A 16,056-nucleotide genomic window follows, 5' to 3' on the forward strand; every position below is an offset into this window, starting at 1 on the left:
TGGACCTTCTGAAGTTGTAGATCTCCTCTATGATGTCCATTTGCACTTCTAGGAGGCCTATCGGGCAATCGCTTTACATGACTGTTGTCCAGGATCCATGTTGTTGGCTGTAGTATGACAATCTGGTAGGACATTTTGTGTAGATGCCTAATTATGAATCCGTTTTTAAGAGCTTTGAATTCTTGGTGTACGTCCCCGGCGGATCTCCCCACTGTGGTAGAAAATCCACAGTGATAAAAATTGCTGGATATTGTGGAAATACAGCACCTTTTACTGTAACACTGCATTGCAAAGCATGAAGTCCATGGTGATGTCAAATATGAAGGACCAGAATATCTCTGCAGCAGGCGCCTGACATTTTGGGAAATCGGAGTTACAGATTTTTTGGATCAAATTCCACAACCAAAAAATCCATTGCATACCCCAACATCCCCAGATTGTTGGAGCTTTCTTATTGGCTCTTTTTCCACGTCACACATCAGCTTCGCTATACTAGCTTGTTCTGAGTCAGATCTAGCTTTTGGTGGGAATATTGTCATCTGGAAAGATGGCATTCTGTCTTCTACAGTACATTGTGGCCTGACAGGTGATATGTGCTGAAGTAAAGATGGGATTTTTTTTTTTTTTTTTTAGTTTTATTATGGTACTTTGCCTCTTCCTACAGATATAATTGTTACAAGTACAGAATTATTTCTTGGGACACATTTAATAAACAAATTAAACTGGGCAAAATCAGTGTCCTTCGGGGGCTCAGAGCTATTAATAATCTATGGCCTCATATGTTTTTTTTTTCCCAAATGCAAAATCGTTCCAAGCTTTATAAGCATTTGTCAGTTGTTACCATCAGTTTCATATGTTTTCCGTGTCTGAATATAAAACTGATGGCGGTTTTCTACCTTCTGTCAAATGCTTTATGAAAATCTGAGTGCTGTCCGGTGTTTTTCACAGACCCGTACACTTAAATTGGGGAGTTTTATCCATAAGTTGGATCAAAATCAGACCTGTTTCTGCAATTTTGTGCAGACAACTTGATGTGCAGAAATTCATGGACACGTGTACAGCCGATTGGCTATAAAAGGAAGGGGCAGACATACACTAGTGCAACGTATGCAGCCGCACAGGGGCCCAAGAGGTAAGGGGGCCCACATCCATCACCAAGGCAGCAAGCAGTTCCTCTCACAGACACAGAGGGGCCCAAATATTGTTCTTGCACAGGGGGCCCTTTTTCAGATGTGTCCGTCAATGATTAAAGGTATGAGATCTATCCATATTTTTCAGTCGTATGTGAAAAACTGACATCTGGCTGAGCATCAAGTGATACGTCACTGATCCACCAATTGGCAGGACAGCAGTGGTCAAGGGACTTGTGCAGCGCATCTTTAGAAAAACATTTGATGAAGCACTGCTCATCACCTTACCGCTGCAGCCAATCACCGACCCAGTGGTGCTTCTGATGCTGGAACAGTGACGTCTCTTCCTATGTCAATGCAGACCACATAGCCGCCTGTACTAAATCTAGATAGATCCCGGAAAGTGAGTATCACTTACTTTATTTTTTGAGTATAAGAGAAACTGGAAAGACAATAAGAACAAAACCCGAGTAAGAAAAGGGAAACAAAGAGGCAGTTTTGCTCACCGGAGGGGGTTGCGAATTCACAATCCCTGTACAAGAGTAGAAGGCTGCTTCAGATCCACAATGTGAAGAAACTTGCGAGGCTGGAGATGAGTGGGTTAAAATCGGAGCTGCCAGTAGTCCAGTCATGAGCAGGAGACAAGAATTGTAGAAATGCGGTTTATTAGTCTACGCATTTCGAAGTGACACACTTCTTCATCAGGACAAACCACAGTGATCATTTAACCTCCCTTGTCTCCAGCCTCACAAATGGTTGGGGCTGAACTGCAGGACCAGAGAGGGCAGAATGGGGCTGGACTGCAGGACCAGAGAGGGCAGAATGGGGCTGGACTGCAGGACCAGAGAGGGCAGAATGGGGCTGGACTGCAGGACCAGAGAGGGCAGAATGGGGCTGGACTGCAGGACCAGAGAGGGCAGAATGGGGCTGGACTGCAGGACCAGAGAGGGCAGAATGGGGCTGGACTGCAGGACCAGAGAGGGCAGAATGGGGCTGGACTGCAGGACCAGAGAGGGCAGAATGGGGCTGGACTGCAGGACCAGAGAGGGCAGAATGGGGCTGGACTGCAGGACCAGAGAGGGCGGAATGGGGCTGGACTGCAGGACCAGAGAGGGCGGAATGGGGCTGGACTGCAGGACCAGAGAGGGCGGAATGGGGCTGGACTGCAGGACCAGAGAGGGCGGAATGGGGCTGGACTGCAGGACCAGAGAGGGCGGAATGGGGCTGGACTGCAGGACCAGAGAGGGCGGAATGGGGCTGGACTGCAGGACCAGAGAGGGCGGAATGGGGCTGGACTGCAGGACCAGAGAGGGCGGAATGGGGCTGGACTGCAGGACCAGAGAGGGCGGAATGGGGCTGGACTGCAGGACCAGAGAGGGCGGAATGGGGCTGGACTGCAGGACCAGAGAGGGCGGAATGGGGCTGGACTGCAGGACCAGAGAGGGCGGAATGGGGCTGGACTGCAGGACCAGAGAGGGCGGAATGGGGCTGGACTGCAGGACCAGAGAGGGCGGAATGGGGCTGGACTGCAGGACCAGAGAGGGCGGAATGGGGCTGGACTGCAGGACCAGAGAGGGCGGAATGGGGCTGGACTGCAGGACCAGACATTCTGCCTTTTCTGGCCCTGCAGTTTAGCACCATTCTCGTGTTGTAGTCAATATTAATACTTTGGGCTTTCATATGCAGCAACCTCTTTGAACTTTCCATGTGAGTGTGGTGATAGTGTGCAGTGCGTGCCTATTACTTCATAAATAGCACTTTATCTTGGTCTTTAACATCTCCTTGATAGATCTAGATAAAGACCCCCTATGCAGACTAGATTTCTAGTTTGATATATTATGCAAAGTGCCCATCGTCTTTGACAAGACAGCCCCCCCCCCCGAATGCCACATGCAATGCAATTTTGGTTTCTACAAGACATTGATTTCGTTGTGATCTTGTATGCACTAGCGGAGACCATCATGATGAGTTTTCATGACAGTGGTATACTGTTGGAGACGTCGTGTCTATTTTGTCTCCTGAGTTTTCATGTTCTTGCTGCTGACGGGCTGACAGCAGCCATTCTCCCATAAGTACAGAAGGTTAGCAGGTTGGCAGAGAGATTTTGATTGCTCGGTTTCTTGGTGATCCCATCCCCCTGCTTGTGTGTGTGCTGACTGCAATGCTCAGCGACTAGAACTGAGATCTTACTGCGGGTTCCCTGGCTGCATCATCCTGCCAGGGTTGCCCCTGGCAACCTAGAGATGATGTGCTACTTCAGTGCAGTCTCCTACGAGGCGGTGTCTGTGCGTCCCACTATTCAGTACAGGAGTAGCAGAAACTGAAGCTTTCCAGAGCTGTTACCAGACCGACTCCCCCAGAGCCTCCGGCTAAATGTGAAGCCTGCGCTTTCTACAGCAGAGCAGATTTTTCCATTTTGTAGCTGTTTTTTTGGGCTAAATGAGGACAGGGGTAAATGACATGCAGGCAATTGCCTAAAATGTCAGAAGGCTCGAGGGTGGCGCTGCTAACGCCGTACTGCTGGCAAATCGAGCCTCTTACGGTGGTCTCTGAAGAGTCTGATTACTTGTAGCTTGTATCTAATAAGAATACCCCAGCCAGTGTCCCAAACTTGTGATTGATGGCTAAAGAATAGTAGAAGACCCTAATTTACCAGTAAGGCAGCAGAAATTGTTGGCTGTGCGGTCACAATGTGACATCACCATCTCCATGTTTGGTGACTTGGAAATGCCGTAGGTGATGATTATTTTTTCTTAGACAACCCTGAAACCTAGCTTCTTCTAGGACTTCATTTGCAGCATTGCAGTATGCCCCTTTCTGGGGTCTGAATGAAGTGTTCACTACCTTTATTATCGAAGGTGTAGTGACCACACTTGAAGTGACATCCGGCTGTCCCAGAAACCCAACGGGGATGATTAGAAATCGGCTGGGGTTTATCTGGAGTGCAATAATGATGACCTGTTCTAATATTCGATTATTGGGTGTTTGTCTCCTGTCACCCACCACTGATCAGGTGACTTAAGAGGGTTAACGTGTCCCATTCATTGTATGTCAGGCACAGCTTCGTAGTTTTGGTAGTGGCTGTGCCTGGCTTCGTTTCTCAGTTTTATTCACTTGAATAGTACTGCGCTGCAGTGGCCCACAGGGGTCTCTCAGGGTTAGGACCCCCTCTAATCTAATAATGGACTGTCCTAAGGTTAGGTGATGGGTCTTGTAGTTCTAGAATTAACTGTCAAAGAAGCAAACCCTCAGACACTCCATATGTGTCGGTGACACAAGTAACAGATAACTTGATCTATGGAGGATGTCACTCGCCAAGGACCTAGACAGGCATAGTCCAGCCTATATGGCACATATACATGTCTGGGACTAGGAGGATACATGACCCAAGAGGCTCAATAAGTGAGGTGGATCCTATTAGCGTCAGCTTTGGCATGCAGGCCCTGGTGGTTGATGCAGCGAGCATGAAGGGACATGGGCAGCGAGGACTGTAGAGATCACCAGGAATGCCGGATCAGCAGGGCGTTTGCAGTTGAACCTAGCAGGCATGAATGGAAACATGAACACAAAGCACAAACGGTGCAAATGGTGAAGAACCGCTAAGGCTGGTTTCACATTAGCATTTTTGTGCGCAGCGCATTGTGCTCATGCGTCATGCGTACCTATGTTTAACATGGCATACGCATGGTCTTGCGTTTGCATGCGTTCATCTGCGTTTTCGTGCGCATGCGGTTTTTCCAGGTGTGCATCTAGATGCGCTGGGCGCAACATGTTGCATTTTTGGATCCGTCCAAAGGTGTAAAAAAAAAGCTTGCGCACGGAATACGCCAGAACAGCACATTACAGTCTGGGAACGCAGTTGTGCTCATGGACATGCGTACACCTGCGTTTGTGTACGCATGCGTTTTAAGAGTAAACATGTCTAGACACTGGTTTAAACCACCCCCTACACAAACATTGGTGGAGTCTGTTTCAAGGATTTTTCAAGGATTTTCCTCCTGTGAAATGTGACACCTAGAGAACGCATACGCATAAAAAAATTCAAACGCATGCAAAAACACATGTGCGTTTCTACTTGCGCATGATGCGTTGCGCACAAAGACGCAACTGTGAAACGAGCCTTACATGGGACTAAAGGCCCCGTCACACATAGCGATCTCGTTAGCGAGGTCGCTGCTGAGTCACAAGTTTTGTGATGTAACAGTGATCTCACCAGCGAGATCGCTGTGTGTGACACTGACCAGCGACCGGCCCCCCTGCCGGTATCGCTGATCGCTGCAGGAAAGGCCAGGATTTTTTTTTTCTTTTTTTGGTCGCTGGTCTCCCGCTGGCCACTACGCATCGCTGCGTGTGACAGGCGGGAGACCAGCGATCTGCTGGTAACTAATGTACACATCGGGTATCCAAGGGACGTGCGTCCCTTAGATACCCGATGTGTACGTTAGTTACCAGTGCGCTGATGCAGGGAGCTGGTAACTAACGTACACGTCGGGTATCTAGGGACGCACGTCCCTTGGATACCCGATGTGTACGTTAGTTACCAGCTTTCTGCATCAGCGCGCTGGTTACTAACGTGCACAGCGACGCCGGGCGTCGCTGTGCTGATCGCTGGTGAAGCTGTCTGTTTGACAGCTCACCAGCGATCACATAGCGATTCACCAGCGATCCTGACACATTGATATCGTTGTCAGGATCGCTGGTGAGTCGCTATGTGTGACTCCAGCCTAAGACTTAGAAATGCAATCCCAAGAGACACAGGTGTGTGTTAATGAGTCTTAAGTACGGTAGGTCTTGGGAGATGTGATGATCCAAGCTGGGCAACTTTCAAAACCCTGGGCGGGCAGCGGACCCAGGGAAAGGAATCGTGGACTGCAATACCTGGGACAAGGAGTGTAACATGATCATTTGAGTAAATAATCGTCTTATGCATCCATGTCGTGCTTGTAATGCTCCTGTAAAACTTGAGGGGTTGTATGAATCGTGCTCTGATGGCCATCACATTCTGAGTAGTGGGATGTGCAGCATCTTCACATGTTCATGAGGTCACTGTAATAATTGTGTATGGGAATGGACCCTGAAGCTGCTGCTATCCTCTACTGCAGAGGTGGGAAATCAATTTTTCCTGAGAGGGCCACTTGAGACACTTGTGGAGGGCCAAAGCAATAGACTGAAATTAATTCTGCTCAATTTTAATATTAACTATAATTAATTTATATTAACTGTACCACTTAATATTGAGCAGAATTAAGTATGCTGACATCCTCCTATTTAGGGCAGCACGGTGGCTCAGTGGTTAGCGCTGCAGCCTTGCAGCACTGGGGTCCTGGGTTCGAATCCCACCAAGGACAACATCTGCAAGGAGTTTGTATGTTCTCCCCGTGTTTGCGTGGGTTTCCTCCGGGTACTCCGGTTTCTTCCCTCACTCCAAAGACATACTGATAGGGAATTTAGATTGTGAGCCCCATCGGGGACAGTGATGAAAATGTGTGCAAACTGTAAAGCGCTGCGGAATATGTTAGCGCTATATAAAAATAAAGATTATTATTATTATTATTTACCATTTGAGCCTGCACACAGCCCCTTCTATTTATCGTATGAGCATACACAGCCTTCATATAGTGTAAGAGTCTCCACACGGCCGCCTCATGATCAGCAGGAGACCCGAGAGCCCCATGTCCAGTCAAACATCCAATACACGTTAAATAAAAAACATGCTCACCTTGCTCCCGTTCCCCCAGTGCTCTCTCAGAAGCACCTACTCTCCGCAGTGCACAGCTGACGTGATAAAGTGATGTCATTGCATCAGCTGTCTCGCATGCTGATTGGTGGAAGAAGGGGCCGGCGGCGCCTCCTCTACCAATGCATTCATCGCTGCCTGCTTCCTTAGGCAATGGAGAACAGGCTGGGGAAAATAAGGTGCGGCCCATAGGCCACTGTATATAGCTCCTCGGCTGTCTTGGTCTGCAGGCAAGACGGGAACAACCAGCGGGCCGGGTGTGGCCCCCAGGCCGCACTTTTGCCCAGTTCTGCTCTACTGTAATAATGGGGTCTGGGAATGGACCCTGAAGCGGCTGCTATCCTCTACTGTAATAATGGGGTCTGGGAATAGACCCTGAAGTGGATGCTATCCTCTACTGTAATATTGGGGTCTGGGAAAGGACCCTGAAGCGGACGCTATCCTCTACTGTAATATTGGGGTCTGGGAATGGACCCTGAAGCTGCTGCCATCCTCTACTGTAATAATGGGGTCTGGAAATAGACCCTGAAGCGGCTATCCTCTACTGTAATAATGGGGTCTGGGAATGGACCCTGAAGCGGCTGCCATCCTCTACTGTAATAATGGGATCTGGAAATAGACCCTGAAGCGGCTATCCTCTACTGTAATAATGGGGTCTGAGAATAGACCCTGAAGCCGCAGCTAACCTCTGCTGTAATAATGGAGTCTGGAAATGGACCCTGAAGCGACTGCTATCCTCTACTGTAATATTGGGGTCTGGAAATAGACCCTGAAGCGGATGCTATCCTCTACTGTAATATTGGGGTCTGGAAATAGACCCTGAAGCGGCTGCTATCCTCTACTGTAATAATGGGGTCTGAGAATAGACCCTGAAGCCGCAGCTAACCTCTGCTGTAATAATGGGAGTCTGGACATGGACCCTGAAGCGGCTGCTATCCTCTACTGTAATATTGGGGTCTGGAAATAGACCCTGAAGCGGATGCTATCCTCTACTGTAATAATGGGGTCTGGAAATAGACCCTGAAGCGGCTGCTATCCTTTACTGTAATATTGGGGTCTGGGAAAGGACCCTGAAGCGGCTGCCATCCTCTACTGTAATAATGGGGTCTGGAAATAGACCCTGAAGCCGCAGCTAACCTCTGCTGTAATAATGGAGTCTGGAAATGGACCCTGAAGCAGCTGCTATCATCTACTGTAATAATGGGGTCTGGAAATAGACCCTGAAGCGGCTGCCATCCTCTAGTAAAGTCATGGCTGCTGATTGAAATCACGATTGTGGTGCAGTGATTTTGTGATCTGCAGTTTCTGGGGACATTTTGCCCTTGTAACCTGCAGTTTAGTAATAAGTGAGACCTTGCTCGGCCCCCCGGTGATACACTGGAGCTCCACCGCTATGCTGGATCACTTTATCCATCTGTCTGGCCCCCTAGAGAATGAAACTTATTTTAGTTGCTGCCAGAACAGAACACCATCTATCAAACAGGCTGGTGATACGGCTGCGTGTGAATTTTCTTTTATATGGAAGCCTTTCTTTCTGCTCTTCCTCTGGGCCCAGCGCCTAATGATTAGTAGATAACAATATTCCTATCCATCTGGAATGCCAGTCTGCATAATATCTAGCTTGATATTTATTCTGCAGGGGATTTCATCAAGGTCTTAAAAGCTGCATTAAACCCTTACCGATCACTTCTGCGTATGCTTGTCAATTACTCAAACAAAACGTGTCGGCGGGAGCCTTGTTCTCGTCCCCAGTCATGACCTGTCAGACGTTCTCTGCTTTATATCAAGGGGAATAGGCAGGAATTGCAAGTAATGGCAGCCGCTAATTGTAAGGATGCAGCGCTGATCAGGTCCTGGCAGGCAGAGGGTCTGAGCCTTAGTGTATCCGTGTATCGCTATGTGGACACCATTGTCGCTTTATGTAAAGTGGAGCCGTGACTTTGTAAACACTTCACTTTTCTACGCAGTTTGTGACATACTATTATTACTCTTCTCCATTTTTTTTTTTTTACATTGCTAATTTCACATTTTGACAGAATGCTGTGAGAACTGACCGAATCATAAAGGGATTTTCCAAGTTCAGAAAATGAGTGATGGCAAAAAATCTTAGTTATCACTCGCCGACAAATCCCCCATGTGCTAGCCTAACGGCGACGATGGCGTCCCCGACAATCCACCTGACGCCAGCAGTCATGTAGCTACTTGGAGATGTTATTTCTGTAATGCTGGTCTTTTAATTGCTTGTCATTGATCTACACACATGACTGCAGCAGCCAATCACTGACCTCAGTGGGTTCCTGCGGTATATGGGGTCATTCATTGCCTGTGGTGGTCATGTGTATAGGATTTACACCATTGTTGCACCATGTAAAGAATAGCTGCCAAGGAGCCCGGAGGGCCATATTAATACTGCGTATAGCTTATCACATTGTCTGCCTTTTGTCAAATTTATGTTTTTGGAGAACCCTTTGAACTCCTCCACTTTTTATTGCCTAGTAATGGTCTCTCCATAGCCTGTGTAGATAAGTAAACTACGACAATTTGTGTTGATCGATTTGTGATCGAACATTCTGTGCGCATAGGCTGCTCAACTTCAGCACCAAAAATCATTTCACCTGACGAATGAGCATCTTGCTTATCAGGTGCTTGGTAGTCTGTTTAGACTGCAAGATAATTGTGAAATGAGCTTTCTTAGGAACGTCCACAATATCCTTCCCGTCTAATATTCGTGAGGTACATTTACATAGCTCCGAATCGGTCCAAGATAAGCGAGGACATAGTATTTACAACGGTCCTCGGCATTTTATGTAGGTGCACATACTTGTCGGGCTTTATCAGCAAATGTTTTCCCAATATAATAGTGTTTTCTCTTCTGTTGTAGGATCTTGAGATTGTGTATTCCTACCTCCATGGGATGGAGGCCCTGTCCAACCTGCGGGAACATCAGCTAAGGTAAGGTACCTTCTCAAGGCCAAGAGCCACCTAGCATGTGGTTCAGGAATTGCACCACATTGTTCTCTTGCTAGAATTGATGAAGGACTTTGAGGGCAAGTCCCAACAACAAGCTAAAATTAATGGACTATGAGGGTAGGTCCAAACGACAAGCTAGAATTGATGAAGGATTATGAGGGTAGGTCCCAACGACAAGCTAGAATTGATGGACTATGAGGGTAGGTACCAACGACAAGCTAGAATTGATGGACTATGAGGGTAGGTCCCAACGACAAGCTAGAATTGATGAAGGACTATGAGGGTAGGTCCCAACGACAAGCTAGAATTGATGGATTATGAGGGTGGGTCCCAACGACAAGCTAGAATTGATGGACTATGAGGGTAGGTCCCAACTACGAGCTAGAATTGATGAAAGACTGATGGTAGTTCCCAACGACAAGCCAGAATTGATGAAGGACGTTGAGGGTAGGTCCCAACAACAAGCTAAAATTAATGGACTGTGAGGGTAGGTCCCAACGACAAGCTAGAATTGATGAAGGATTATGAGGGTAGGTCCCAACGACAAGCTAGAATTGAAGATGGACTATGAGGGTAGGTCTCAACGACAAGCTAGAATTGATGAGACTATGAGGGTAGGTCCCAACGACAAGCTAGAATTGTTGAGACTATGAGGGTAGGTCCCAACGACAAGCTAGAATTGATGATGGACTGAGGGTAGTTCCCAATGACGAGCTAGAATTGATGAATGACTAATGAGGGTAGGTCTCAACGACAAGCTAGAATTGATGAGACTATGAGGGTAGGTCTCAACGACAAGCTAGAATTGATGAGACTATGAGGGTAGGTCCCAACGACAAGCTAGAATTGACGAGAATGAGGGTAGGTCCCAACGACAAGCTAGAATTGATGATGGACTATGAGGGTAGTTCCCAATGACAAGCTAGAATTGATGGACTATGGGGATAGGTCTCAACGACAAGCTAGAATTGATGAGACTAGGCGGGTAGTTCCCAACGACAAGCTAGAATTGATGGAGTATGAGGGTAGGTCCCAACGACGAGCTAGAATTGATGAAAGACTGAGGGTAGTTCCCAACGACAAGCTAAAATTGATGGACTATGAAGGTAGGTCCAAACAACGTTCTTTATGTGTAAGAAAAATCTATTGTGCATTTATTTGAAGCTGGTTATAGGGTTATAAGAGTAAGTATCTACATAGTGACCTACACATATAAGCCTCAGCGGCCTTGTGATGCTTGTATATTAATAACTCACATCAGAGCGCTAAGAGATGCTGTCTGGTGGCAAAATGTCAGTGTACAGGACATCACAGATCTCTATCTGCAAGCAGCAAATCCATGTGAATTCACTAGAGAACCTTCCCATGACTTCCCCAATTCCCTGGACTGTAGGACACATTGAATGACGACATGGACCAGGTTCCTGCCATGATCAGGCACTTTCTTCAGGAAAGTCTTTTCATGACTACATCTGATGGGCTTATAGGCCAACATTGATGTCATCCTCCAGACTTTTATCCGCTATCTATACCGTTTAGTTTCATAATTGTTTATTACGTAAAAAATCCTTCTTGACTCCACATGTAATAAATCACTGCATCAGTGACCCCTCTGAAGAAATTTTAGGCTGTGCACACAGCGTTTTTTTAGCGGATTTACCAATAAATCCGCTATAAAAACGCTAAAAATAAGCTTCCCATTCATTTCTGTGCATTTTTCAATTTTTGTTCATTTTGATGTGTTTTTTACCGCGAAAAAAACGCTTCGCGGTAAAAAACGCAGCATGCTCATTAATTTCGTTGATTTTTCCGTATTTCTGGCTATTTCAATGGGTCTGGAACTGAGCGGAAAAAAACGCATAAAAACCGTGCGTTTTTGCGCACAAGCCGCGCGGGAAACGCGCAGAAAAAAAACGCGCCGTTTCTGGGAAGGGAGTCCGTTTTTTTAAGCAGAAACTTTCTGCTACATGTGCACATAGCCTTATACACACAACCTGTAGTCATATATTTTTCAAGAAAGAAATCCAGATCATCTTTAAACTTGTTTAATAAATCCGTCATATGGCAGAGAGATCCAGAGTCTCACTGCTCTTACACTAAGGCCAAATTCACACTGGGCGCTTGTGCTGTGGTTTTTAAGGCTCCTTTTCAACTGTGTTTTACAGTACCAGCAAAGCCTATGAGATTTCAGAAATCTCATGCACACACACTGTTTTTTTTTTTGTCATCAGTATTTAGTGCTTTGCTTGTTTTTTTGGACATACAGCATGTCACTTCTTTCAGCGTTTTTTACCCGTTGAAGGCAATGGGTGATGGAAAAAAAATGCTGACAAAACACTACAAAAAAGCAAGTATCAGGTTTTGCAGGCTTTTTATTGAAAAAAGCAAGTACAGCAGTATATGAAACCTATTTATTTTTTAGGTTTACCATCTTGTCTTGGTCACCTGAGATGGCAGTCTGGATTAGTACAGTTTCATTAAATTAGTGATGTGAAAAAAGTAATCATCGGCCAATAAAGGTGTGAGATTGCACAATGCCTGTGGCTGACCAAGGTGTGAGATTTAACAATGCCTGAGTAACTCAATGGCTAACTGTAGTGAGAAAGTTACAGTGTCCTACAAACTCAATGCACTGCCAGTGTCTTAGGTAAATTATTTCAGACCAATTCACTTCCCTCAGCAGTTACATTTGTATGTGTATTTTTTTATGAACATCTTGTATTGGTGACCTGTGTTCATTCCTCTGTAGTGGAAGCAAAGCTGAACATTGGATCCTGAGAAACACAGCACAAAATGCACCAAAACATGTGTTTTTGACACTAATTCTTTTCTGCCAAGAGTGCAGGTTTTGATGCAGAAAAAAAGTAGCAAAAATGCCAAGTGTGAATTGTTGTCTGAGATAATGATGTATGGTGAAACCTTTTTTTCTGAACTGCAATGAAGAGCAACGTCTTTATTTGTATGACTGCTTTTTCCCACAGTCTCCCCTATTGCTCTCAGCAGTTATTAATGGCTGACTGATGCGCACCGTATTCACCTTACCCATCGATCAGTCACTGACCGGGGGCTGGGGAGCGGTGAGCGGAGCGCTCTCTTCATGAATGTATCGGACTCAAAAACTGTGTGTGATCACTCTGACCTGCGTGGACCTGTCCCCATACTCGCGGCTGCATCTTTTCATCACAGATCCATTTAACCAGTTTTTCGCATAGTTTCTTGTGTGCGCACCACATTACCGACAGCAGGTCGGCCCAGATTTGACATCACTTTCTATTGACTTTCATCTACAATTAAAGTGAAAAGACTGAAAGCTTGGGTTCTGCTGGGACACCAAATTATATATAATCAGCGCGTGTAATTAAAGGCAATGTGTGGGCTGTATGACTAATTTGTCAGCTTCCATTTTACTTTACCTGGCGTAATGTTCATCTCCTCCGCGGCCTCCGCTAATTTGTTTCTGCTTTCTTCTAGTCGCTTGTACAGGTTGTTGCACAATACTGGATATTATGCTGTTAGCTGTAGAGCTCGCATTATTACATTGCCACTTGCTTATTTCCGTGCCACCACCGGCCAGTTTCTTTGTGTAATATTATTATTACTTTTTTTTTTTTTTTTTAGCTGTGTGTATTTGGATTTAAAAATCATTTTTACTTTTGGGTTTCATTAAAAATTTTGCACTATTTTTGTTTTTACAGGGTCTGTTTCTCTGCACCTACAACTTTGATTTGGTCTGTGGCCATAGATCAGCTGAGAGGAACTCCGAAAACAACAGATAAGCGTTAAACTCCCCATAGCAGGCTGACTGGCAGATTCCCAGTTAGCTCATTGTGCAGCCAGCATAGGCTGTAGAAGGCAAACAGTGTAACATTTTTTTATAGAACCCAATTGCAAAAGTGATTTTTAGCCAGCTTAGAGGTCCTGCCTCCCCAGCGGTGCGGCCAGCTTTAGAGGTCCTGCCCCCCCAGCGATGCGGCCAGCTTAGAGGTCCTGTGCCCCAGCGATGCGGCCAGCTTAGAGGTCCTGTGCCCCAGCGGCCCGGCCAGCTTAGAGGTCCTGTGCCCCAGGTGGGAGGCCAGCTTAGAGGTCCTGTGCCCCAGGTGGGAGGCCAGCTTAGAGGTCCTGTGCCCCAGGTGGGAGGCCAGCTTAGAGGTCCTGTGCCCCAGGTGGGAGGCCAGCTTAGAGGTCCTGCCACCAGGGGCGTGGCCAGCTTAGAGGTCCTGTGCCCCAGGTGGGAGGCCAGCTTAGAGGTCCTGCGCCCCAGGTGGGAGGCCAGCTTAGAGGTCCTGCGCCCCAGGTGGGAGGCCAGCTTAGAGGTCCTGCGCCCCAGGTGGGAGGCCAGCTTAGAGGTCCTGCCACCAGGGGCGTGGCCAGCTTAGAGGTCCTGTGCCCCAGCGGCGCGGCCAGCTTAGAGGTCCCGCGCCCCAGGTGGGAGGCCAGCTTAGAGGTCCTGCCACTAGGGGCGTGGCCAACTTAGAGGTCCTTCGCCCCTGGGGTGTGGCCAGCTGAGGTCCTGCCCCCAGGGGCGCGGCCAGCTTAGATGTCCTGCAGTGGTTTTCCTGCCAACGCTCCAGTATTTTCAGCAGAAAATTGCTGAACGTGTGCGTGCACCTATGCAGGGATAAGCTGCAGCCCCCATATAAATGTCTGACTTTAGTATAAGGTGTATGTCGGATAGTGGTGCTTTGGAGCCTCTAGTTGTAGTTTGTGACTTTGCCCCTTAGTGGGCACTGACATCCCGCTCTGACATGGCAGGGAGCGAGGCTGTGTAGGAGGAGTTGTGTTTCATGGAGGATCTGGAGCTTTATGGAGGAGCAGCTGCACCATTTCAGGAGCTGTTTGCAGGAACTCTGAGAGCACAATTACACGGGGCCGTTCATGTAAAACTGTCGTCTCTTAATTTCTTAATTGGTATGGAAAATATCCAAGCTGGAAAATGTTGGGCGGCTGAAAGGCAATGTGTCAGCGATGGAGCGTTCTCTTTGCTTTCCTTTAATGTGACATTTATCTCCCTCAGTCGCACTTTCATGTGCTCATGGTGTAGCACTCCCACCCAGGTCCGCACATTAGTAATCTGGTTATTGGCTTACATTTCTGGTTTGAGCTACTCAATTTTATATCATTTTCACCAGAAGGATCAAGCTGCTGACACTGAATATTGATTTTAGCCGTAGTCTGACACTAAAGCCTGATATCTATGGAGAATGTATGGTGGCACGCTGAGTCTCGTACGTATGCGGCACTTTACGTGCCGCCATACAGTGCTCCGCTGTGTGCTGTATGTATGGAGCTGTTCTTCTCTAGGATGCACACCACAGTGGATTTTTACTTTCTATCATGGATCCATTGAAATCTGTGTTCTCGGGCCGTTTTCTGCTCTTATGGGCACCTATGATCATGGACCCATGTGAGGAGTCACTTCACCACTACCACTGTGTTTCCATGGCATTTTATGATGTCTGTAGCTAAACGTTCTCATGAATCTGTTTTTTTGTGTTTCCCCTGATCAGACACATGGCAATGACTATTTATGTCCCTGTACGGACTGTAATTCTGGGATGTGGCATATCTGATGGTAATCTGTCTTTCTGTATTGCAGATTGATGTGTGAAACTGTCCGATACGAAAGACATGAAGCTAATGAAGTCTTGTACTAGTAAGTGTCACTTCTCGTCCTTCTGCTGGTTACTCACCAGATGCCGCGCTTCATATCCAGGGTTGTTTGTGTTCTTTTCACCATTGTACAGTTCTAGGAATTTCTGTTTTGTACATTCCCGCTTCTCAGCGATAAGGCCGGAATGTGAAGTATTGGTAGGGGACCTAGAGGTAGCCGCCATTACACATGTCCAGCCCTTATCTGATCCGTCATCATATTGCTTCTTCACCATATCTTCTTGTCCCGACCCCATCAAACTCCGTCGTGCTGTGCATCGTGTGTTGCAGAAGAGACCCCTCCATGTGTGTCCTTTATATCAGCTGCTACATGTTAGGAAAAGCCGTGCATTGTGCTCTGGCAGAGCCCACGTGTATAAACTGAGCCCCCAAAAGTCACAATTTGTGCAAAAAGTCGCAAATTGTGCAACATTGCGTCTGAAATTGGGGTGTAGGCCTGGCTTACATGCCCCAAATCTTTCAAAATTGTGATCTGAGGCTAGTTTCACACTTGCTTTTTTTTGCAGCGCGTTTTTCCCGCAAAAAAAGCATTGAAAAAACGCATACATA

The 16,056-nt window shown here is 46.9% G+C and overlaps 1 protein-coding gene across 10 annotated transcripts in view; it reads left to right on the forward strand.

Moving 5' to 3' along the window:
• The window catches only part of RAPGEF2 (Rap guanine nucleotide exchange factor 2), a 246,659-nt gene that overhangs the window by 72,963 nt on the left and 157,640 nt on the right, over positions 1-16,056 (forward strand). For all 10 annotated transcript variants that reach the window (XM_073576748.1, XM_073576778.1, XM_073576703.1 and 7 more), the window contains exons 2-3: positions 9,749-9,819; positions 15,434-15,490. In XM_073576748.1, coding sequence (XP_073432849.1) covers positions 9,749-9,819; positions 15,434-15,490 — 128 coding nt within the window. The remainder of the gene's footprint in view (positions 1-9,748; positions 9,820-15,433; positions 15,491-16,056) is intronic.

This window comes from Dendrobates tinctorius, unplaced genomic scaffold (assembly GCF_039654945.1).
Source record: "Dendrobates tinctorius isolate UK_male_01 unplaced genomic scaffold, ASM3965494v1 ptg000008l, whole genome shotgun sequence".
Classification (NCBI taxonomy): domain Eukaryota; kingdom Metazoa; phylum Chordata; class Amphibia; order Anura; family Dendrobatidae; genus Dendrobates; species Dendrobates tinctorius.